This window comes from Emydura macquarii, unplaced genomic scaffold (assembly GCF_026122565.2).
Source record: "Emydura macquarii macquarii isolate MOO-44397 ecotype Brisbane River unplaced genomic scaffold, CSIRO-AGI_Emac_v2 contig_1477, whole genome shotgun sequence".
NCBI classification, from domain to species: domain Eukaryota; kingdom Metazoa; phylum Chordata; order Testudines; family Chelidae; genus Emydura; species Emydura macquarii.
The window spans coordinates 25,077,499-25,100,309 of record NW_027131614.1 but is presented as its reverse complement, the minus strand read 5'-3'; the positions used below and the strand labels follow the sequence as shown (position 1 = coordinate 25,100,309).

At 38.9% G+C, this 22,811-nt stretch overlaps 2 protein-coding genes across 10 annotated transcripts in view; one reads left to right on the top strand and one right to left on the bottom strand.

The window, feature by feature from the left end:
- The window catches only part of MAPRE2 (microtubule associated protein RP/EB family member 2), a 127,720-nt gene extending 120,902 nt beyond the window's left edge, over positions 1 to 6,818 (top strand). For all 9 annotated transcript variants that reach the window (XM_067553816.1, XM_067553813.1, XM_067553815.1 and 6 more), the window contains one exon: positions 3,548 to 6,818. In XM_067553816.1, the coding sequence (XP_067409917.1) occupies positions 3,548 to 3,619 (72 nt within the window). In that variant the 3' untranslated portion in view covers positions 3,620 to 6,818. The remainder of the gene's footprint in view (positions 1 to 3,547) is intronic.
- A 3,621-nt stretch (positions 6,819 to 10,439) lies between these two features.
- The window catches only part of LOC137156873 (ethanolaminephosphotransferase 1-like), a 68,303-nt gene continuing 55,931 nt past the window's right edge, over positions 10,440 to 22,811 (bottom strand). The window contains exons 7-10 of the mRNA XM_067553880.1: positions 20,803 to 20,851; positions 17,770 to 17,950; positions 12,045 to 12,227; positions 10,440 to 10,727 (exon numbers count right to left, since the gene is read on the bottom strand). Of these exons, the coding sequence (XP_067409981.1) occupies positions 10,662 to 10,727; positions 12,045 to 12,227; positions 17,770 to 17,950; positions 20,803 to 20,851 (479 nt within the window). The 3' untranslated portion in view covers positions 10,440 to 10,661. The remainder of the gene's footprint in view (positions 10,728 to 12,044; positions 12,228 to 17,769; positions 17,951 to 20,802; positions 20,852 to 22,811) is intronic.

The following is a 22,811-nucleotide window of genomic DNA, read 5'->3' as shown; positions in this document are numbered from 1 at the left end:
AATAATTATATACCTTAGCTTTTTATTAGATTAGCTTTTTGCTTGTGATTTGTGTTAAGCTCTTTTTGGATGGAAATTCAAATGCAATTAAAATGCACAAACTAGCATTTTAATTTTTTGTTAAATTAAACTGCTTTAAATATGTTGGATACATAAAAAAAAGTTTATCAAAACATGTTTTTAATTTAAAACTGATTTATTAACCCGTGTTGTCTCTAATTAGTGAATTGAACTAATTGTTTCTGATCATTATGTCCTTCAGGATTTTGGAACTTAAAGATCTCATCCTCTCAAACCTAGCATTTATTCATAGATTGATAGAGGAAAACAAACTTTCCTGCTTTTTCAACTCCCAACTGGTTTCTTAATTTGAAATAAACTAGTAACTGAACTGCACTAGTAGAATAAACTGTAATGAAGAAAATATTTTCTCTTCACCGGCAGAAGAGGCTACTGTTGTCAAAAGCTGGTGTAGCACTTCAACAAACTCAAGTTCCAGGCTCTTTGCTAGTGACTTCTACCAGTTCAGTGGTTTTGACTGTCTTTTAAAACTTGGCAGCAAACATGTACTCCTTAATATTTTAATGTTTAAATTAAATAATTTTAAGTTTATAATAAGTATTGGCCTCAACATAGGTTGTCAATTTCAAATTTAATTTTAAATAGGTGTATTTTTAAAAAATAGGTGTATTTTAACTTAAATAAAATCCCTTTTAAATAATGAAAAACACTGATTTCTCCTATTTTTTTTTATCATTGATTTAATCCACCGTGGCACATGTAGATCTTATCCGGCAGATAAACACCCAGGGAGGTCACTTTAACACCTAAGATTAGGAGTATCAATGTTGATATTTTGGCTCTTGTGAATCATTCTGTTTTTCTTTTAACTTCCCATCTTAAAAGGACCATTCCTACATGAGATTGCTCATGTGTAACTGTAGATAGATGGAGAAGGTTGAGGTTGCTGTCACTATATTCTACTGGAACACATTTTCACAGCTGCCAGCTCGGGTTTACTTATGGGGGAAATGTAGTCCTAAAGGTTAATAAGTCTTGAACCCTTGAAATTTCATTTGTGGCAACGGGCTGGTTAATATTAATGTTAAAAGCCATTTTAGCCAGATATACCAATATTAGATGTAATAAGGCCACTTCTCCTAAGAAGTCCGAATTCTTAAGCTACAATTCTCCTGATCAACACCTGGTATCTGAAAACTGTTTTTCTTTTAGCTTCCTAAATGATGGATGATGCAGTTTGTTCAATTTGGAATTTGCCTACTCTTTCCATATTTGGAAATTAGCTCAGCATTTCCACTGTGACACCAAATGTAAAAACCCTTATTCTGCTTCCCCTATCCTCTAGAAAAATATAGTTACCTGCTAAAATGTTTATTGCATAACCTGCTCTGAATTAAACTGAGAACCCTCAAATTCTCTCCATCAGACTCTTCCCCTTCCCTCTCCTTTTTTTTCCAGCCTCTACATTTGAAAATTAGCAATATTAGTTTTGGAGAATTTGTTTACACCAAACATGTATAATAAAAATTATCAAGCGCCAGCAGGTCCTGCAGAGGTATTGCATTGTTGATGAACTTGAATGCAGCTAAGCCAAGTTCTGGGTTTTTTTCCCCTCAGTCATAGTCCACTGGCTATCACTAATGTAGGGCAGAGAGGAAGGATCTTTTCAGAAAAATCATTCTCCAGAATGATAAAATCTGCTGAGACAAAGCAAGAGTCAATGGGAACACAGAAATCATGATTTAAAATTTGGTTTTTGAGTTTTACAATATCACTAAAATATTTTACTAAAATTAGTATCTTGAAATAATAAACACTGCTGATCCTTTTAGATCAGAGATTTATTTTCCTTGTAGGAAGGTCATTCTGTGAAGCATCCCTGGAGAATGTTGTACATAACTAATTATAAATCCGTTTAAAAAAATAAAAGGGTATTAATGGTGGTCCTCAGACAACAAGAGATCAGATATAACATTACTAACAGTAGCCGCTGGAGCCAATAAATGCTGAACCTAGATTTAGTCAAAGAAAATAAATATATTTTGCTATTTAATTATTCTTATGGTACATTTTGTGGATTAAATAAAACTCCTGTAAAAGTTTAGGTATCCTTTTAAACTTTTGATTTAGATTAGCGGAATCATGAGTAAAACAGCTAGGGAGAGTAGTAATATGAAAACATCTGTTTCCTAAAGTGTATCCCACTTTTGAACATGAGACTGTATTTCATGCATATGTAAAGCATGCTGGACCTTGTGCATTTTGTAATGTAATGTAGCAGATCATGCTTATATGATAATGATTAGCACTTAGCTTTGCAGGGCTGGGTAAGGTAAAGAAAATCTACTCCCTAGTGCACCTCTGCAGGAGACAGTGATACTCTACTGTAGGGGAAAGGAGGAAGAAAAACTAGAGCTGCCATCGGCACTCACCAGCCCCAGAGGGGGGCCTGTCAGGGCTGCATTGTGGTCCTGCCCCCATCAGTCTAAGCCTGGGCGTTTGTGTAATGACATGATGGGGCTTTATGAAAAACAGCAAATATTGGGGCACTTGCACTAAAATCGTGAGTTGGCAACGCTGGACTCAGACTCTTAGGAGCTGTCACTGAATTTTAAGAGACTTGCCTAAGGTAGGTGAATGACAAATCAGGGAATATGTTTCAGGGGCTCTTCATCTAGCCACTCGGCCACCTCCCCTATAAACATTAGCTTACAGAGAAACGACCTATTCTTTAATGCTCATTCATGGGAACAGTATATCACTGAGTACTGTGAAAACCTACAGCATTTGGAGGGGAATAATCCCAGTTCCCATCAGGCACAAACTGGTTAAGATAAAATCTGTATATTAACTAGTAAATGGGTTAATCTATTATAATGTAATGCCGTGGTGGATTTGTGCTTTCCTCAGCTATTAGCTGCAGCCCACACTCCTTACTAGCTGCAAGTCAAAGGATACTTGAGAAATAGAAAACAGTTTGCTACCTCCCAGAAATAAATTAACATTGATTTGTCTAAATTATTTTCTACGTTGTATAGTTTTAACTTGTTTACCACAATCACTTTGCCACAGGCCACTGTAGCGGATTGTAGTAAACATGGTCTTCTCCCAGTTTTTAGAATCTTTACGTGAAAAAGGAGAGCTACCCCAGAGTGCTCTGAAACATATTTTTCCATAAAACCGTTATGAATCATGTTACCTAGTATGCAACATTTATTCCACTGAATGAGTCTCCTTTGTACTGGAAATGAAACGCTTCAACTTTTAACCCCTTAGTCCCAGAGGTTCATCCCGTTATATTAAACAGACACACTTGCAACATAGCATGGATATTGGCAAGAAAGAGGATTCAGGAGGGTCCAATGTATCGCCTTGGTAGGGTTGAACTTATGGCTACCTGTTGTCTTCACAGGTGAATGAAAATTAGGAGCCAAACCATAGACTAGGTTAAGAGCTATGGTAATATATCAATTCAAGAGTGTCATCTGTTTAAGTCTTTTTTTTTTTTTTTTTTTTTAACATGCAGGAGAGCCACACAGAAGAGCATGAGGGCGAGGAGCAGGTTCACGATCAGGCGCAGCAGCAGGAAGAGTACTGACCTGTCCAACATCTTTGACAATTTTCATTCTGTGTGGGAACTTTCTTCTGGCGAAAGGAACGTGTGGCCTCAAACTCAAAATCAGTCACTCCCAGTCTGCCGTTAACATTTATGTACCGTAGTGAGTGCCAGCAAACCACTTCATTCTGTACCCATATTTGCCAAGATGCATTTGCAGAAGTCTTCTTTCAGTGTGTCTACCTGAGAGATCATAGGGCTACAGCACCTACTGTACATCACTGCAACTTCACCACTTGGCTGCTTGAGATTTGTTCTGCTTTTTAAAAAATATATATATTTATTTTTTCCTTTTGTCTTAAGTATGATACATTTTGTAATTTGTTCAAAAATATTTATATTGGCATCTCTTGTGGCAAGAAGTACTGTACCACTAGATGTGTTTGTCACTTGGTGGTGCTTTGGTATTTTCAAATACATCTGCCTTGGGGCATAAATTTGGTCAAACAATTGGAGCTAAGGGATACATTAGAAGTGATACTCAAGCTATAATGATGAGGTGTGTGTTGTGGAGGGAAAAGGCTTATGTTACTCACATTGTTCCTTATCCTGTATTCACAAAACAGAAGGCAAAGCAACAGTTTCCCTAATAAAGATTTAAAAACCCTGAGTGTTTTACACTAAAGCATGTTAGAAAGCTGCACGATATGTTTTTGTTTCTGAAGGATACTTAACTGTTTGAAAGTCCTGTCAACTTCCTGACTTTTCAACAGAAGATTTCCTTGCTTCTTTCTTTTGAAGACTCTATATTAGAAATTCTGTGTCTGCCTCCAGCTCAGTGCTGATTCAAGAGACAACGGTCTCCTCTCTCCTGCAACTCCATCTGCAGAATGCCATCTCTGACTTTGTATTCTGCCTCCCACCCCTACAAATGAGGATCAAATGGCTCAGCCATTCCTCTTCCCTACTCTTGCCTCTTCTCCCCTCAGCCATTCACATGTGGAAGATGAAGACTTCCTTACTGAGGCTAGGCATGTTCAAGGTTGATTAGCAGCAAGCCAGCTGCAGAACCAGTCCTGAAACTCTTAAGAGAGTCTCCTTTTAAACATTCAATGATTTGAATACTGATTGAAGGCATATTTTCCCCATTAGTGCTTAGGCCAGTTTGTATGCTTAGTGAATCAGCCTGAAGTTCTGGTAAAGAACACGTTAGCAGGGGAATCAGCTGCAAAGGACAGAAACAATTCTGTAGGCTGATTGACCGTACTACTGGATAGGCTGGGCCCACTGCAGAACCAGATCTGACTTAGACTTCTGTGCCAAGGGTGTTTCTTTCTAGTCAGGTTTCTTGTTATCCTGTTGTAAAATATGGCATTTTACAGACAGAAATATAGTATATAATGCATTTAAAAGCATTCCCTTTTTTTAAATCTTAAAATTGCACATGTTTAGTCTTTCTGAATCTCAATTGCCTTTCTTTGGCACTTGGTGTTCCTGGCTTCTGTCACTTGATTCCTTAATTCTAGATTTATTACTTTGGTTATTTGATTCAGCAGACACAAGGAAAAGTATCATCCCATGCTACGATCACTGAAAAGCTCAGTAAAACCTTCTGAAAAGTGTATCTTTTAAAATCTTTATGCAGTTGCTTTACTGATTAAGCTCCGGTACTAAATTTATACTGAAGTAGGTTTTTAAATCTAAAAAAACCCAACTTCAGTTCTCAAATCTTTTGCAGCAAAGTGATTCTAAGTTAGTTAAATGTGACCAATCACTCCTACTGAGTTTCACACCACAACCAGTGTATAAAATACCTTTAAACGTTAGAACAGGTGTTTCCATTTCCTCAATTGCTCTCTTGGGTCAGCAGCATAGTATCCAGTCTCTGTGGGTTGAAAGTGTTTTCTGGCCCTGACCCCAGCATTGATCTCACTTCCTGCCCAATAATAGTGAAAATACTGGATCCTATAATCTAGCACTTTCATTTCTGTTTTTAGCTTAATTGATTTGCTTGGTTTCAATTAAAATCCTACACATAAAGCACATTTAAAAGTGATGAGTTTTTTATAAGTATGTAAAATATATTACCATGCTCCAGCACAGATAGAAGATCCAGGATATTTTCTGTCTAAAATGTCAGCATTTAATATAATAGGAGTTCTTTCTAGTTTAACTGAATTTTAGGGCCCAGTTCTTAATTCTTTCAGTCTCCAAAACTTTCATTAGCTTATGTGGGAGTTCTGGTGGTGTAAGGAATTCAGGATCAGACCCGACACTGTTACTGGCATCAGCACCACATTGTGATCACTGATACAATTCCATTATCTTCCATTTATACACAAGCAGACATTGGAGAGTGCTTCCTTAAAAAGTGCTTTTCCAAGGCTGCAAAATGGTTTGAGTTTTCTGCTTGTGAGGTGGTTCTCGACAAAGCCGCCCTGCCCTACCCCTTTCAGCTAAAAGTATAAAAAAGCCAACCTATCCTTTCCTGAAAATTCTCCTCCTTCCTTTTCTGTCTTGTAATTGGTCCGAGGAACATAACCCTTTCACTGCTTTGTAGCAGGCAGGAAGTGAATGATGTAGGGCTCAGGGATGGTAGTTAGTTACCCTCTCAAGCCAGAGAGGCTCAACTGTCCTGAGGAGTGATACTCTGGAAGGGAATAGAGTTGTCCTCCTGCCTGGGTGAGTAACCCCACTATTCCATTATGGTTTTAATATGCATTTGTAATTACTTTTACTAAATAGCACACCATAAAGCTTTGGTTCTATATTAAATGTAAACTGAAAGGAATGTAAACATGTATTGTTAATTATAAATAGATAAGTAATGACTTAATAGATGCAAAAAGTCTTATTCAGATGTATCAGTCATTTTACATTACCCACAAATTGTCGCATGGTAGAGTAGCGTTTTTTTTGTCTCTGAATATGTGAATAACTTGACTTGCGTTTATCTTTTTACATATTTAATAAAAAAAAAAGTATATGTTAAAATCTGTGTAGCTCTAGAGACTATTCAAACCAGTTTAAAATGGTAGTTTTCTATTTATATATTAAACTGTTTCGTTATTAATTGCAAATGGGACCAAGGGAAAAAAGAAAGCCAAAAGCTTTAAAAGGAGATGTGATTCATAATGTATGTAGAAATTTCTTTTCAGGAACCCAATAACTGTATCACCCTTTCACAAATCTCAGGACGAGATGAATGAAAATATAAAAAAATAAAATAAGGTGCAGATTATTCTTTTGGCAAACTCTTTCCAGTTTCAGAGTACTAAATCTCTTGCAGCTGTAGTTTAATTTGGATGTAGGTACAGCAAAAGTAAATTAAGAGGTGAAAAGAGAATATTCTAGTGAAGATCTACAGGGAATTCCAAATGGACCTTTGCTGCAGAGGTCTAATGGTAGAGATGCCATCTTAAGTGCAACTTCTAAAAGAGATTTAAATTGGGATCAGAAATACTTGTTCTGTGTGACAAAATAGCTGAAAGAATGCATTAAAGCCAACCCCATGGATCTGACTCAGTCTCCTGTGGGAAATTGTGCTTAGCTATTTGCTGCTAAGCCTTAGGGAATAGGACTGGGAGACGGGGAATGCTTTCCTTCCTAGAGGGGAGAAGGATCTAATCTAAATTGCTCTTGATCTCCATCTAGAGGTTTATTTCAGTGTTTCATAGCAGCTTCCAAGAAAGGTGTTTTGTCCATCCGTTCAGCAACATCTTTAGCATGTAAACGAGTACATTGTGGTAGGAAAGGAGAGCAGAAGGCCATAAAGGGGTGGGCAAAAATCTAGTGACCCCACTCAGTCCAACCAGATTATGAGTTCATTGTCCCAGGGAGAAGATTATTATGGTAAATGCCCTTCATCAGAATGGGTAAGCAAATCTATGTTCTGATGTCTAACATGCCACACCATAAAGGGTATACATTTCACTTTTGTTTGAAAATAATGGTAAAACTAACCATCTGCTGTACAGATGTACCAAGTAAAAGGAGGCATGGCCTCCAGTTTATCTTCTCTGGTCCTCAGCAGACTTTGTGAAAAGTCAATCAGTGCTCATATAGTTTTGCTGTGAACAAACCGCTCTTTATTCTATTTTGTTGAGTCAAAGTTAACGTACTTTCCAAGACATTCTCTAACAGTGTAACACACACTGTACAGTGCATCATCTGCATTTATACTTCAGTTTGCCTTAATGTGGCTTGTGGTGACAGTTAATTTAAAAAAAAATGGACATAATTTGCATATATTATATAGCTTCCACATTAAATAGTACAAGAAATTAATTTACACTAAAACTCTGTGCTATGCATTTAAAAAAAATCAATACAGAAACATGGACAGCATGGTAGCATTTCAAGTTTTGTCATTTAAGTTAGAAGTGGCTTAATTTGGTGCACTGTGTTTTAGTAACTTGAAATAGTTTACTATGTATACGTACATTTCCAACAGTTTACAAATAAATGAGGGAAGAAAACAATACAAAGATAATGATCCTGATATAACTACTCTAATTGAGGTTCTAATACACTAATACTCTAATACATATTGTACTTCAAGAATTATGATGTGCTTACATTCACACAAATATTTTCCTGATATTTTTGATGGATGGATTTAAAAAAACTTTGAAACTCCATAGGTATCAAAATAGGAGATAAAACCTATATGTTCTAATATATACGGTATTTGAATTAATATTTAATCCTATCAACGAATGAGACTTCAGAATCTTTGCCTCAAACTTCAGTTTCACAGCTACATGCACTCAGGGCTTCCCCTCTAGCATCTCATTAGATACACAAGCCTTAGACCTGGTTGGCCCAGGAAGTATTCCTTCATGCAGCACTGGAATTCTGCTCTGGAGACTTCACGCTCCCTATACCTCAGAAAAGGCCTGGGGCAACCAAACCGCTAACTTTCATCTCCATCTCCACTGTCCACATGGATTAGAGGGAAGGGGACTCATCATTTCAGGAGTAAAGGCAGCACTTTCCCCAAGTGGCTGACTCAACCATTGGCTTGAATTGTGATACAAGCATAATTGACAAATACATCACACACACTTGAACAGCTGGGACTAGAACTCTGGGTCTCCAAATCCAGGTTGCTGAGTCTAAATGATATCTGAGTTGGGAGGAGCAATAGGTCCCTTGTGTCCTCTTTGGGCAGGTCAATATATTGCACTCTGTCCTGAGCACTTGCTCACTCCAGTATGATAGATTCCTATGGGAGCTAGCATACAACATACGTGGAATTTAATCACATTAATCCATAGAGATGAGTGCTTTACAAAGGTAAAATAGTTGCCCTGTCTGTAAGATGGGGAAATGTGGCAAACCAACGCAAACTTGCTGAAGGTCATACATTACATTACTGAGCTGGGAGAGTGACCTCTACCAAGAATGACTCGAGATTTGAAAGGCAGGTCAGGCCATCCGCTGTAATATGTTACACAGACTGAAATTTGAGAACGGGCAAGCCATCAACCAGCACCCTCCCAACACTCTGCAGATGTCTGAATTAGTTAATGCTTCTCTTGAGAGCCTTTGACCGGAACTGAGGATGTGGGCTTGTGTGTTGGTGGGAGAAGAGTGAAAGGAGGACAAAGCTAGAAAAATGGGTAAAGCTAGAAACAGCAAATGGATGAAATGAAAACTCAAGGAACCCTCCAATGTCTTGACTGTTGTGTGATTAACCCGTGCCTTTGGGAAGTGAAATATCGAAGTATGCTACAAACTCATCAGCCAGTCCATCAGGTTCCCCTGTGAAGTAAGTAATGCTTATCTTGTGCATGTGGAAATTGATGTGAATTTTCCAAAGCCAGAAAGCCCTTTTGGCTAGGGCAGCATGAGAGAGCCTAAGTTCAGAAGCCTGTGTTTTTACCCCAGCCAGGAGAAAAAAGCACATCAATAAAGTAAAAACAACGGGAGTTCTGTAACATGGCTACCCCTCTGGAACTAATCAATAAAGTAAGCCGTTTTCAACTACACACAAACACTTTATTTTTTAAATGTCTGTAGCCCTCTTCCCACCCCATGCCAAAATACTCCTTTCCCATCTAACCTAATTAATGTATTTTTAAATAGCAACAGGAATTTGCAACTCAATTATATGGACCAGAAGACTTACTGGCCTAGTCAACTAATTGATTCGTATGTATTGCATACATAGCTGAGGCTAAAAAATACTATTTACAAAAGATCTTACTGGCCATTCACTTTGTGTCTGTTTGGTTTTGCAAGTTTGTGTGTCCAGTTACCCTAGCATTCAGGCCCTACCTTCACAACAAGGTTAACGAATCTTCAAAGCTTTGTCGTGGACAAGTTTTCTTTTCATAAATTAGCAGCTTAGAGTGGGGTTTGTTGTGTCTTGTTACTTAGTTAAGCACCAACAATGTGCTTTGTGCTGCATAAGGCACAAATGTAAGGGCAATCCCTGCCCTGCAGCACTTGCACTCTGACAGATCAGGCAAGGCTCACTGAGAGACCTGAGAGAGTATGGAATTTAAAGGGTCTCGTTTAGCTTGCAGTTTCTTGATTCCCCTCTTCACTGATTAACTTGGTAACTGCTGTATTTGGGGCCATGTGGGAGACATGAGACTTTAGGAGGGCAATGGAGTGTGGCCGGCATACTGGAAGTTCCACGCAAATATGGCATCACTGCAGGCACATATGAGACCCAGGGAAGGACGTGAAGGTGACATCAAAACTGGCTTCATTTATGGCTGGAAGGGATGGAGAGTGGGCACTATTAGAAAAGCTCAGTGATGTAGTATAGCGTAGGACTGATTTGTGCAGCGTTTCAAAGATAGGGACAAGAAGTTTATACTTAATATTCTAGCAAAATGAAGATAGGATAGGTGGGATAGGCAATATTAGCAGCAGAATGACTAGCAATCCTTTCGTTACCGGACTAGCATTCTCTTAACACTGCTGAGTAGCTCATTGTCTCAGCACTTTGAATATATAGCCCATTATACTCTGATTATTTTAATCAATAGAGTACCACTATTTTTAATCAGACAAAACACAGATGAGAAGCTCCATGGTAGTGTTTATGCTCTGGTCACAGCAAAGATGTTCATTCTTGAATGTGTTTCTTCAAGGAAAAGATGTAAATGTTGAAATGTTTACTCAGCTGTCTCCCCTAAAAATAAATGAAAGTGGTTTGAGTGTTTTGATTAGCAAACATTATTGTACCTGCATAAAAATTCAAGGTCTCTATACTCCTGCTCACAGACGGTTTAGGTTTGGAATTCTAAGCATTAAAGCTAGTGAGTTTTGATTTTTTTAATTCCCCATGCAGTGTATTGATGGGCGATTAAGCCATTGGGGACCAGATTCACATTTGGCATAAGAAGTGGACCCTCGTATGACAGCAGTGAATCTGGTCCATATAATTCAGTTCTAAACAGTGTTATTTTGGCCTGGATTGACGTGTCTTAAACTCTATTCTGGCACTAAAATCCACACACTGACAAGGTAACCTTTTTTTTCAAGGCAGGAGGCAAAGCTTCCGTATACAGCATAGCTGTAGGTCTTAAATAAAAGCATGTCAACCAGCTATCTTCTAAATGAAATCTCCGCTATTTGGGATGTTTGCTCTTAAAGCAAAGTCAAATTAAGGCATGTTTAAGGATTATTCTACAACAGTGGTAGGACAAAATCCCATTGACTGCAGAAGAATGAATCTGATCAGTAACTCAGATGGTGATAAATGGCAAAAATACATTCAAATGGTATCCAACTAATCTGAAAACTTTTGGGAGATATTCCTGGAACATACACACAATGACTCCATGGTACCTCTATCATAGGGAGACCAGATAGCAAGTGTGAAAAATTGGGACAGGGAGTGGGGGATAATAGATGCCTATATAAGACAAAGCCCTGAATATCGGGACTGTCCCTATAAAATCAGGATGTCTGGCCATCCTACTCTAACATGGAGCTGGGGAGGGGGCATGTTGAGTGGGGGAACATAGATTAAATGTTTGGAATGCTGCTTTGCACATGCAAAACAAAATTACCATTTTTTTATGATTATGTTTTGTATTTTACTCTGTTGTAACTTCATTGGATTAATCTCCTAGGGAAGAGGCTGGGGCTGTGCAGGACACATGTAAGCTGTTACATAAAAAAACAATCAACAAAGATTGACTATGATAGTCTTAGCTGATAGTAATCATTGTCCCTGTAGTATTTTGAGCCACTAAAGATTCTGTACTTGGAGGTAAGAGATGCAGTGCCCATAATGAATAAGATTGTTTTCCTTTGGACTAAGTAAGATAAATATACAGCAAAGAATGAATTTAAAAACAATTCAAAGTATAACACTGACATACTAGTATGTCATAGTAACCACACCAAATCTGACACATGTATCTTCTCCTTCCCCACGGCCTCAGTTATAACTTTTTCTACGTCTGCAATTATGAATAAAATTATAAAAGCATATATTTACCACACAAACTCCATAGTGTACATGAGCAGCTGTAGCTAACACGGTGAATATGGCAAGTACCAGTTCCTCATTCCTGCCCAGGAGCTCTGTTACCGCTGCGTACACCACAAGAGCTAATGGAAACAGGAGCCAGTGGAAAGCTTCAGATCTGGTGTCACTCATCTGGCAAATTATTACTCTGCACTGTTGGAATAATATAAGCAGCCAGGTAAGACATATTGGGGTAATTTATTTAAAGAAAGAATGTTAGTTTGTCTGCTAGAGTATTTTCTGTTAAAAAAAAGTATGGATTAGGAAACAGGACCAGTTCCAAAACTGAGATTTACCATAAATGATTATCTTTGCTCCTTTATTGGCTATGAGTCTTACAGCACTTTATTACATATAATTTAAAACATACATTTCTTTCACGGAGACAGTGTTTTGACATCTTACACTTTGAATTTAAGAACAACTTTGCATAAAGGGAAGCTTGTTTGACACTTGTTTTCACAGACATTCATAAAATTATAATACTAAATCAAACAATCATTGGAGCAATAGATTGCATTCATGGTGTGACTAAATTTACTCTCTCTGGTTCATTATAATTAAGGGGAGAAATTGTTGTATATGCATTTGAGCTTCTTTTAAACATTATTTACTATCTTTATTGCACGTTCATACATCCTATACTTGAAAACCGAGGATTTCCTAGCAAGGTTATGGAGTGATTGGTTCAAGTAAGATTTAGTTAGGCGTCAAGGTAGAGGAATCATGGTGAGAGTGATGGAATGAACATATAAACTGCTGTATAAATCAAAAGTATTAGTGTTTCATTGAGATCCTGAAACTCTAATAAGATTGGTCTCCTTTATATTTTCACTACATAAATTCTGCTTTTCATATCCTCAACCAAAGTTTCATTCCGCTTGAAATGACTAAATACCAAACCATGAATAAAATTTACAAAAGCACCTAAGTCCTATTTTCAAAGGTGACTTAGGCTTTTACAGGCCAGATTTTTAAAGGTATTTAGGCACCTAAAGATCCAGATAGACCCCTCGTAGACTTTTCAAAAGCACCTACTTCCATTAATTCAAATGGGAATTAGTAGGATTTTCAAAAGTACTTGGTTGCCTAATTTCCATTAAATCAATAGGCTTTAGGTGCCTAGTAAGATTTTCAAAAGCACTTAGGCACCTATCCACATCTTTAGGTACTTATATACTTTTAAGAATTTGGCCCCTAGACCTGATCTAGGCTTGTAAGTTAGATTGACCTAACTACATCTCTCAGGGCTGTGGGGGAAAAAATTGTGCCCTATGTGACGTAGGCCAACCTAACCCCACCGTAGGCACAGCTAGCTACTACCTCTCAGAGACGTGGATTCCCAACAGTGATGGAAACCCACCCCCCCCCGCCATCAATGTAGGAAGCAGCTACACCATGGCTCTACAGCAGCACAGTTGCAGTACCTTAGCTGGGCTGCTGTAGTGTAGACATGGCCTAAGTCTCATTGAAAGTCAATGGGATTTAAAAGTCTAATTTTTTTTAAATGAAACTGGCTCCTAAATCACTTATGCACTTTTGAAAATGTTGCTCCTTGTCAACTTAAGTTTGTCTCAGAATTTAAAGTGGTAAAAACTAGCTATTATTAATCCTAAAATCAATAGAAATATTTTCGCAAGTTTTTTAAAAAATCAAAAGTTCATTCCCCTGTAGTGTTTGAAGTCCAGCCACTCCAGCATTGAGATTCTGAAAGTAAAGGTGACACTGAGTTCACTGGTTCATTGTGGAAGCAAAAAGAAATGCAAAAAATAAAGTATGTGAATTTATTCACATTCAGTGATGTAGAGCAGGTAAACATATTAGCTTACAATGGGGTATTGAAATTGACTGCGTCCCTTTTACAATACAGTCAATTTTAGAATTCACATAGGGAACTGCCTCATGCTTTGCAGTAAATCAACAGGAGTATGTCACAGTAAGCTTCTTATTACGGTCATAGTATCTTTTTGCTGAGCAACTGCACATAGCCAGAAGATAGAATTTGTAATGTATTGTTAATTATGTTAAATATGATTTTCCATTAAAACTTATTTGTTAAATTCTCAGTGTGTGTTTGTAATGTCTACTCACATTCCCAGTTTCCATCACAATAAATTACTTCCATTAACATAAGGCATTACCAAAATATATTGTGCATAAAGAATTGTAATTTCAGTCATTTACTGAGATATGAATTATGAGATACATTGGCCAATAAATGATATACAGTACTATTTTAAACCAGAATTATTCTAGTCACTACAGATGACAATAGAAAAAAAAAGATTAGATTTGAGTTTTTCAGATAAAAATGCAAATGGGAGATTAAGACTCTTCTTCTGATCTAATCCATTTCCCTCAGAATAGTTTCCTACAGTCCACCCTCTAGCGCTTTGGTTCCATTTGAAGTAGCTTCAGAAAGGTAGGTTCCACTATTCCCATTTCACAAGCTAATTGTGTTAGAAGTATTTTTGATAGGTTAACATTTTCTTTAATTCCATCCTGTTAAACTCATTCCTATGTGGCAACCCAGCTAATATCTCTTCCCTTAATGTTTACGCCCTTCAAATCCTACAAGTCTTTATTATTTGACTTACATTCCCCACTTAGCCATCATTTGACTATACAGTACATTTTTTTGTCTTTATTAAATTATTCAGTAGCATCTCTTTTTCTAGTTGCTGTCATATTATTGTTTTGTTTTAGTATTTATTATTATGTTCAGAAAAAACTGGCAAAATTTAGACATGGCCTGGATGAGAGGCTCTAGAGAAAGTGCAGAGCTGAAGATGATGCCCAGGTTATGGGCCTGAGTGGTGAGGATGGTTGGATGATGATGTCCATTGTAAACGAAGGGAGAAGGAACGGCTTTTGGGGGCAGGGGAATGATTAAGAATTCTGTTTTAGGTTATGATGATCATAAATGTGTGTATTCCTGTTAAGTCTTATATTTCAGTCTAGGTCCTCAATCTTCTCCCACTTTGTATGCTGTGTTAACTCCCTTTTCTTCCTTGAGTCTCAGCCATTCTGCTTATCTCAGCTCTGTCCATTTATTAGCAGTGAATCTGAAATCCCTCAGGCAGTTGCAGTCTCCACACCCAGCTCCATGCAGAGGAGGTCCAAAAGGGCTCAAACTCTCCCATCCACCATACCAAATCCTCAATATGAAGTGTTCTATTATTCTGAATGCAAATCTCTGCCTGTCTTAGGGGAGTTTCTAAGTGTGCCTGTAGTTCAAACAGAAGTGTGACATTTGCCTTTTGTGACTGTGTGCTCAGACCAGCCAATGTTACCTGAACATTTCCCAGGATTCCTTTGAGAGCTCTCAGAGGAACAGTTTTGTGTTTCAAACCAGAAGAGAAGCTTCTTGAGGTGCATGGAGTGTCTCCTGAAGGCTACGATGCTGCCTCTGCCAAAGGGGACGATTGAGTGAGAGAGGAGAAGGCCAAGAGCAGCTGGAGATGAGCTGCTGCTAGAGACCTTACATTTTTTTGGACTTGTTTTTCCACAGGTAGATGCTAAAATATTGGGAATTGTTTGTCTCTTAGAGCCTCAAATTAGAGGCCTTTCTTTTTTTTTTCCCCCGAAGGCTCCTGCTTTACCTACTTAGTCTGACATTACATGGTTTTGAGGTCAAGAAAAGCAGGATTTAAGTCAAAAGTGTCTCCTGGGCAAATAAATATGTTGTCAAAGGAATGAGAAGTACAAGATACTGGCAGGTATAAAAATGTGGGCTGCAACTTGTGGTCTTTAGGGCAGATAATGAAAACCCAATGTGTCAGAATCTCAGGGTGAAAAGCTATTGCTATGACAACCATTGCTTAGTCTCTGAAGGGAATATGTATAAAAAGTACCAGCGGAGAGGAAAAGAAAAGATGGCTTTTTTTTGCTTTTGAAATGTTAATGATTTCAATTCTATTTACACATTTTAATGGATGTAACCCTCTAATTCAGCAGTAGTTATCTCAGTAAGACAGGATCTTGAAATACATATTACACTGATTAGCTGCAATAAATTGCAGCATAACAAGAAACTTTTGGTTCATTTTGTTGTTTTTTTCCCTATAAAGTATCCTGACACTATTGTTCTTGATTGGTTGAGATGTGTATGTAATATCTGCCTATTGCCTGTCAGATTTCCCTCAGTCGCAGGAAATGCGTATTTTTCACGTAAGAACATGCACAGTTCTCTTAGAAATGTAAATGGAATGACAAATTCATACAATGAACCTTCTACCCTTGAAAAATGAGGTGCCCCTTGCACTGCTGAGTGCAGTCTCCAAGACGGAGCTAATTCAGTTGTGACTATCAAAGGCATATTTTAAAAGGATATTTGAACATCAGCACTATACATGAATATCCATTTCTGATTTTACAGAACAAATGTTTAGAGCCCTCCAATGAGAGCTCCTGGCTTCCATCCTAAACTGCCAGAATTTCACATCTCCTGTAATGCAGGAAACCTCAGTTTCTGTACATGTTACATTTCATAGTACTTCATGCCAAACTAACAACCTCTTATATGCTGTAGTAAGAAAAATGTGCACTTTATTACAATGAGCATAGTACTGATTAATCTTCATTTTCATGTAGTGAAACTGTGTACTGGAATTTATACCAGAAGTATTCTTAAAAATATACCGTAAAATGTGCATCTTCCTGTAAAACAACTGAAATATATTTACCTGTGGAAGAACAAGATTATACTGAAAAGGTGTACATAGATTTAATGCTTGTCGAACATCTCAGTACATCTGCAGCTCGCTGTATAAAGCTAATTGTTCACTTCACATAATTCTCAAAAAATCTTTTTATCCTCGTGATCAGTTACATTATTTACGTAAGTAAACATATATATTTGAACTCATACAATATCTTTTGCAGAGTGGGGGTATCTGAATTTGGTATGTTCCCACAAGTCAGTTCCACGCATGAAGCCCAGTTTTTCAGGGTTTGTGCTGGGGCAGGCAAATTTTTCAGCATAAAGCCCTGATTTAACGAAGCACTTAAGGATGTACTTAAGTCCCATTGAAGTCAAGTGCTGTCTTAAATCAAGGCCTAACCCCTGATTTCAATGAGAGCTTGAGCATTAAGAATCATGTTGTTTTATTGCATGATGTTCCATATTGCTTTTTCACACAGATTTAGCTTCCATCTACATTAGATGAAGAAAGAGGGTGCTAGGGGATAATGCAGAAGTAACATACAAGAAATTCAGAGGGCCATATCAAGGCCTAGGCATCACTTATAGCCTCAAAATATTACATATAATATAGTCCTTGTGCTGGTCCTCTAAACTGGGCTAATAGGAAGTACCCTATTACACCTTCGTGTTTCATATGTTTCATGAAATAAAGACAGCATTGTTCATAAAACCCTGGAAAGCAGACCTGAGAAAAATTTTACACTATTCGGGAATAAATATCCGAAACCCTCTACTAACACTGCTGAAAGCTTCAGGCAATTAGTGTAGTATATTTTTATAAGTGAGGGTTTAATGTAGAAATTCCATTAGACCCTTCATTCCAGTAGCACAAGAGCAGTATAAGTGCTTCTGGCATTTGTTGTTGTTGTTGTTGTTTTTTAAATAAAGTTACTTTTTTCTTTCTTTTAGTTACATTAAGTAAAAGAACAATTTAATCCTACTCATAGGATAGTGACTCTAAATATACACCATAGTCACAAAAATACTTACAATAACATTTGAGAAAACAACACCAACCATCCATAAAAACAGTCTGGTTTGTTTTGCTAATATATCACACGGCGATAAAACCACCCAGATAGTAAGGAGAGCAAACAGCAGCACGGGAGATACCAGAGGTAGAAGTCCTTCATACAAAGAATCTTTCTTCAATGTTTTCTTTAAGTATGCTCTGCAAATAAAGAAAACTATCTATTTTATGGAGTGAGATGCATGTTTTCTAATCTACACCTCCCCAATAAATTCAAAACTCTAACTTGAACAAAGTCCATAAAGCTTAACAGTTCATCTCTCAAACATTATTACCATTGTGAATGTTTTAGATATGTAAATTTTAAGAGATCCTAGGATACCTATGTAACTCTTCTTACTTGGCTAAAATTAGATTGTTTTATTCATATTAGGTAGTCTCTGATCAGCTTCACCTATTCGTCACTGTCTAGCAATAAAATACTAACCTCACATCCAGTGATTTGCAGTAGCTGTGTTTTTTTCAATTGTCATTCCATTTCATAGCAACTCCATATGCTGTGCAACTTTAACTAGAGGCTGCTGAAATGTGTTCATCCATTATACCATACTTCTTTAATGATAGCACGTTGGAGTTTATGGCTGATAGTATTATTATTTGCTTAGTTTTAGATACATTTCTACTAAGTGATTTTTTGTGGCATCACCCAGATTCTGTTGTATGTGGAATCCATTTTTAAGTAGTAAAATATAACCAAATTTGTTATTTCTTGATTGTTGATATTTTACAGTGCTTTTAAAGGGGGTAAAGAACTGACTGTTGTCTGCCAGTTAGAGGAAAGGATAAATGTAAAATTAACAGGGATTATGTCTGTATCCAGTCCTCCTTACTAACACAAAACTCCCAAAGAATATATATTAAATCAATGGGAGTTCTGCATCACTAAGGATTATATGATTGGGTCATTGATTTATACTTATGATTAAAAAGAACAACTTTACATACAGTTTATACTGAAAGATGCCTGACTACTTGCATGCATATATAACATGAATGAATCAGGTCTACTGAATTTTTTGTTTTTAAAAACAGAAAAAACCTTGCTGACAAAATATCTGATGAAGTTCAGAGTAGCAGGGTGGGGAGGAAAGAGGGCAGGTTTATCAGAAAACTTGAATTCTTAATTACCAAAGTTTCTGAGCATGACCACTAGAATCCAATACATCAGACCTTGCTGTATGTTTAGAACTACCATACTTTTCTGTTCAGAGTAGTGATATAAACCAGCAGAAGGCTTGAGAGAAGCCCTGCCAAATGATTACGTAAGAGGGAAAATGCTAAGGAAAACAAAGTGCTAAGAATGAGAGGAAAGAAAATACAGAATATTCACTAATCAGAATGCATACTAATACTACCAGGTCTCTGGTACTTTTCAGGGCTAATAAGCCCACATTTTGAATTGGATAATGCCTTACTGGTGCAGGTTCATTTTTGGGATGACACAATTACCCTGACACAGGAGACATCTCTGGTGGGAATGTACTGCAGGAAGCACAGTCCCTCTCGGAGCATCCCAGCATGCAGGTGAAGTGCAAAAGCTGCCCCATTTCTTTGGAGGGTGTCACCTACTCCAGCAGCTCAGCAAGCTGGTATGCAAAGGGGTGGGAATATGCCCATGCCTCTTCCCTGCTCTCTTGGTCTGTGTCTTTGTAAAGCACTTTGAGATCCACAGTACAAAACACACTGTGTAAGGGCTACGTATTATTTTTATATTCTATCTAAATTTAAAACTCCATAGTATTTATATTGCACTAATGCGTAGAAGCCTCAGCCCAGTTGTACTTCGCATTATATATGCATATAGTAAATGACAATCCCTGCTCCTAGGAGTTTGGGGTGTGAAACACCAGATGTAGCAGGTAGGTGAAATAAACAAGGAAATATAGGGGAGAGGGAAGGACAGTGTAACAAAAATAGGCTATTTTAGCATAGACTAGCCATATGTACAATTTCACAGATGTAATACACCAAACATTAGCAATTTGCCACCTGCCTAGCCATTATTTCATGACAGTTATCTGTCTGCTTCATGGCAGAGGTGAGCTTTAAAGAGGGATTTGAAAAAGGTTAAGATGGTGTGTTGAATGTAAGTTAATAAACAATCATAATCTATTTGTAGTGGCCAATAATATTTAGAGAAAATCATGGAGCACATTTGACTGCAAATAAAACACAGTATTATTAACCAACAGTGTACATCTGTTTAATTTGCACATTGAAGAATCAGAGTTATAAAGAAGAACTGAGTTAGACTATGGGTTTGCCTACACTTAGGCCTGGTCTATACTTACCGGCAAATTCGGCAGCACTTGACGGGAGTTACATAAGCTACGTAAAGTAGCTTATGTAACTTACGTCAACTTCCTAAATTCTCTTCTGCGTGCCATCTCCAATACGTTGCACCGACAGGAAATGTGTACCCATCAATGCAGCGTCATGCTTTTTTTGGAGGTGGTTTTACTGAATCGACTTTTGAATCTATTGAGCGGGTCTTCACTTCCACTCAATCAATCCGGATAAATCAATCTGACAGCGGCGAATTTGCCGCCATCAGTGAAGACATACCCTTAGAGCACTGCATCTGTGCTGCTGTTGCGCTTAGTGAAGAAGCTATCTATGTCAATGGGAGACCTTCTCCCATCAACACAGTGCTGTCTACACTGGGGGTTAAGTTGGTGTATCTCTGTCGCTTCAGGGTATGGATTTTCCACACCCCTTTGTGACGTAGTTATACGGATATAAGTTTGCAGAGTAGACCAAGCCTCAGTGTCTGCAGGACTGAAAGTGAGAGGGAAAAAGGAAGAGTTATAAACATGGAAAAGAAACCAATGTTACCGATTGTTTTTCAACTTTTCACACAGTACATTCTTGGGCCTGCTGCTGGCTAAACGAAACGTAGCTTTTTCAAACATTGCATTTATTTCTCTTGTGAGAAAAGCATAAAATGCAATGATTTAAGTAGGATGGTATAACACTTATGTTAATGCACTTACATATAAATGTTGTACAGCGTCTGTGGAAGTGAAAGAAATATACTGCAGCCTGGAAAGAAACAAGAGTCATATATGGTGTTTTATGGTCATGCTGTATTGATGGCATCACATTTTTATTGACATGATAACTAAGCTATTCTGCCTTGTTATGAGATAATTCTGTACTGGGCATATAAAGTGAGGTCAAAGACTGATTCCAGCAGCATAAGAGAATGTTATTTACTGTAACTGGAGGTTCTTCAAGATGTGTGGTCCTTATTTGGATTCCAGATGTGGGTGCACATGCGTGCCATTCACCAGAGCTGTTTGTAGTCCCGTTCGTTGACCTGCATGTGTGTCGTGTGTTGACCACGTGGTGCATCTGAGGCTTTAAGAGGCTGTGTGGGTTGACACCACTCCAGGTCCCTCTTACCAGCAAGCAATGGAGCCCACAGCAGAGGAGATGAAGTGCGGGTATTGGAATCCAAATAGGGGACCACACATCTCGAAGAACCTCCAGTTACAGTAAGTAAGCTTCTTCTTCTTCTTCGAGTGATGGTCCCTATATGGATTCCGGATGTGGGTGCGTAGCAAGCAGGGCTCAGCATGGAGGTGGGTGCCAGGGCTCGCAGGAAGTAACACTCTGCAAGATGGTGCAGCTAACCGCCACATCTGCCTCTGCTGCTGGGACGATGGCATAGTGAGCGGTAAAGGTGTGGATGGAGGACCACATGGCCACCTTACAAATGTCCTGCCACAGAATATCCATGAAGAAGGCCAACGTGATGATGTGGAGTGCGCCATGAGGAGGCCTTTTGAGAACATAGAGGATCAGACTGAGGTTGCAAGACAGGGTGGGCTTCCGCACTGACTGGAAGGCGTTTGAGTAGTCCACGGAGGAAGTGGGCGGTGATCGGGTGACTAAAGGTGGAGAAACTGTCCACAGGAGGGAGGGATGCGCTGAGTGCCATTGGATGGAGGAGTGGGCGAGGCTTGACCATCTAAGGTGGAAAAGGTAGTCGAGAAAGACAAAAATGGAGATGGAATCCAGAGAATAGCGGTGGTGGTGTGCCCAAGTGGTGAAATGTCACCATTTCGCTTGATAGCAGGCTCTGGAAGATGGTTGTCTACTGTGTGTGAGGGCGTCATGCAGCAGCATGGAGCAAATACTGTCTACACACGAGCTCCATCCAAATACTAAGCCATCAGGTGGAGAGGTCGATAAACTAGTATTGGTGGGGCCAACAGGGGGCTACAAGGATGATCTGTGCTCAATCGCAGTGCACCTTGCACAGGACTTATGAGAGCAGGGGGATGGGCGGGAAAGCATAGGAGAGTTCGGTGGTCCAGGGCAGGAGAAGGATGTTGCCCTAGGAGGCTGGCCCAAGGGCTCCTCCTCTGGCACAGAAGCAGGAGAGCTTGTGGTTTGTGGTGGTTGTGAATTGGTCCCAGCGCAGCAAAAGACCGAGTAGAGCATGGGATTGTGTAGCTCCCATTCATGATTGGCATAGACGGGCCTGCTGAGGAGTTGCTGGTGGTCGGGAGATGCCCAGCATGGAGGGTTCCAGAGGTGAATAGCTTCCACGCAGAAGGAGGGGGACCGGGCACTGCCCTGCTCGTTGATATACACAACTGCTGTCATGTTGTCAGAGAGCAGTTGAATGTGCAGGGATCTAATGAGGGGCAGGAACACCTGACAGTCCAGGTGGGTAGCCCGCAATTCCAGGATGTTGATCTGCATCCAAGCCTCCCTGAGTGTCCAAAGGCCTTGAGCTGTATGGCCTTCCAAGTGAGCACACCACCTGACACGCGAGGTGTCTGGTCAGAGAAGTGTAGGAAGTGGGTGGAGTAAATGGGATGCCAGCTAGGACTTTGGAAGGGTTGGTCCACCACATGAGGGAAGCCAGGATGGAGGGGGGGAGCAAGAATGGCTTGCTAGGTGATCCGTCTGCGGTTTGTAGACCAACCAGAGCTACAGTTGGAGGCAGCACATATGCAGGGGTGCATATCGTGTCACAGAGGCCACCATG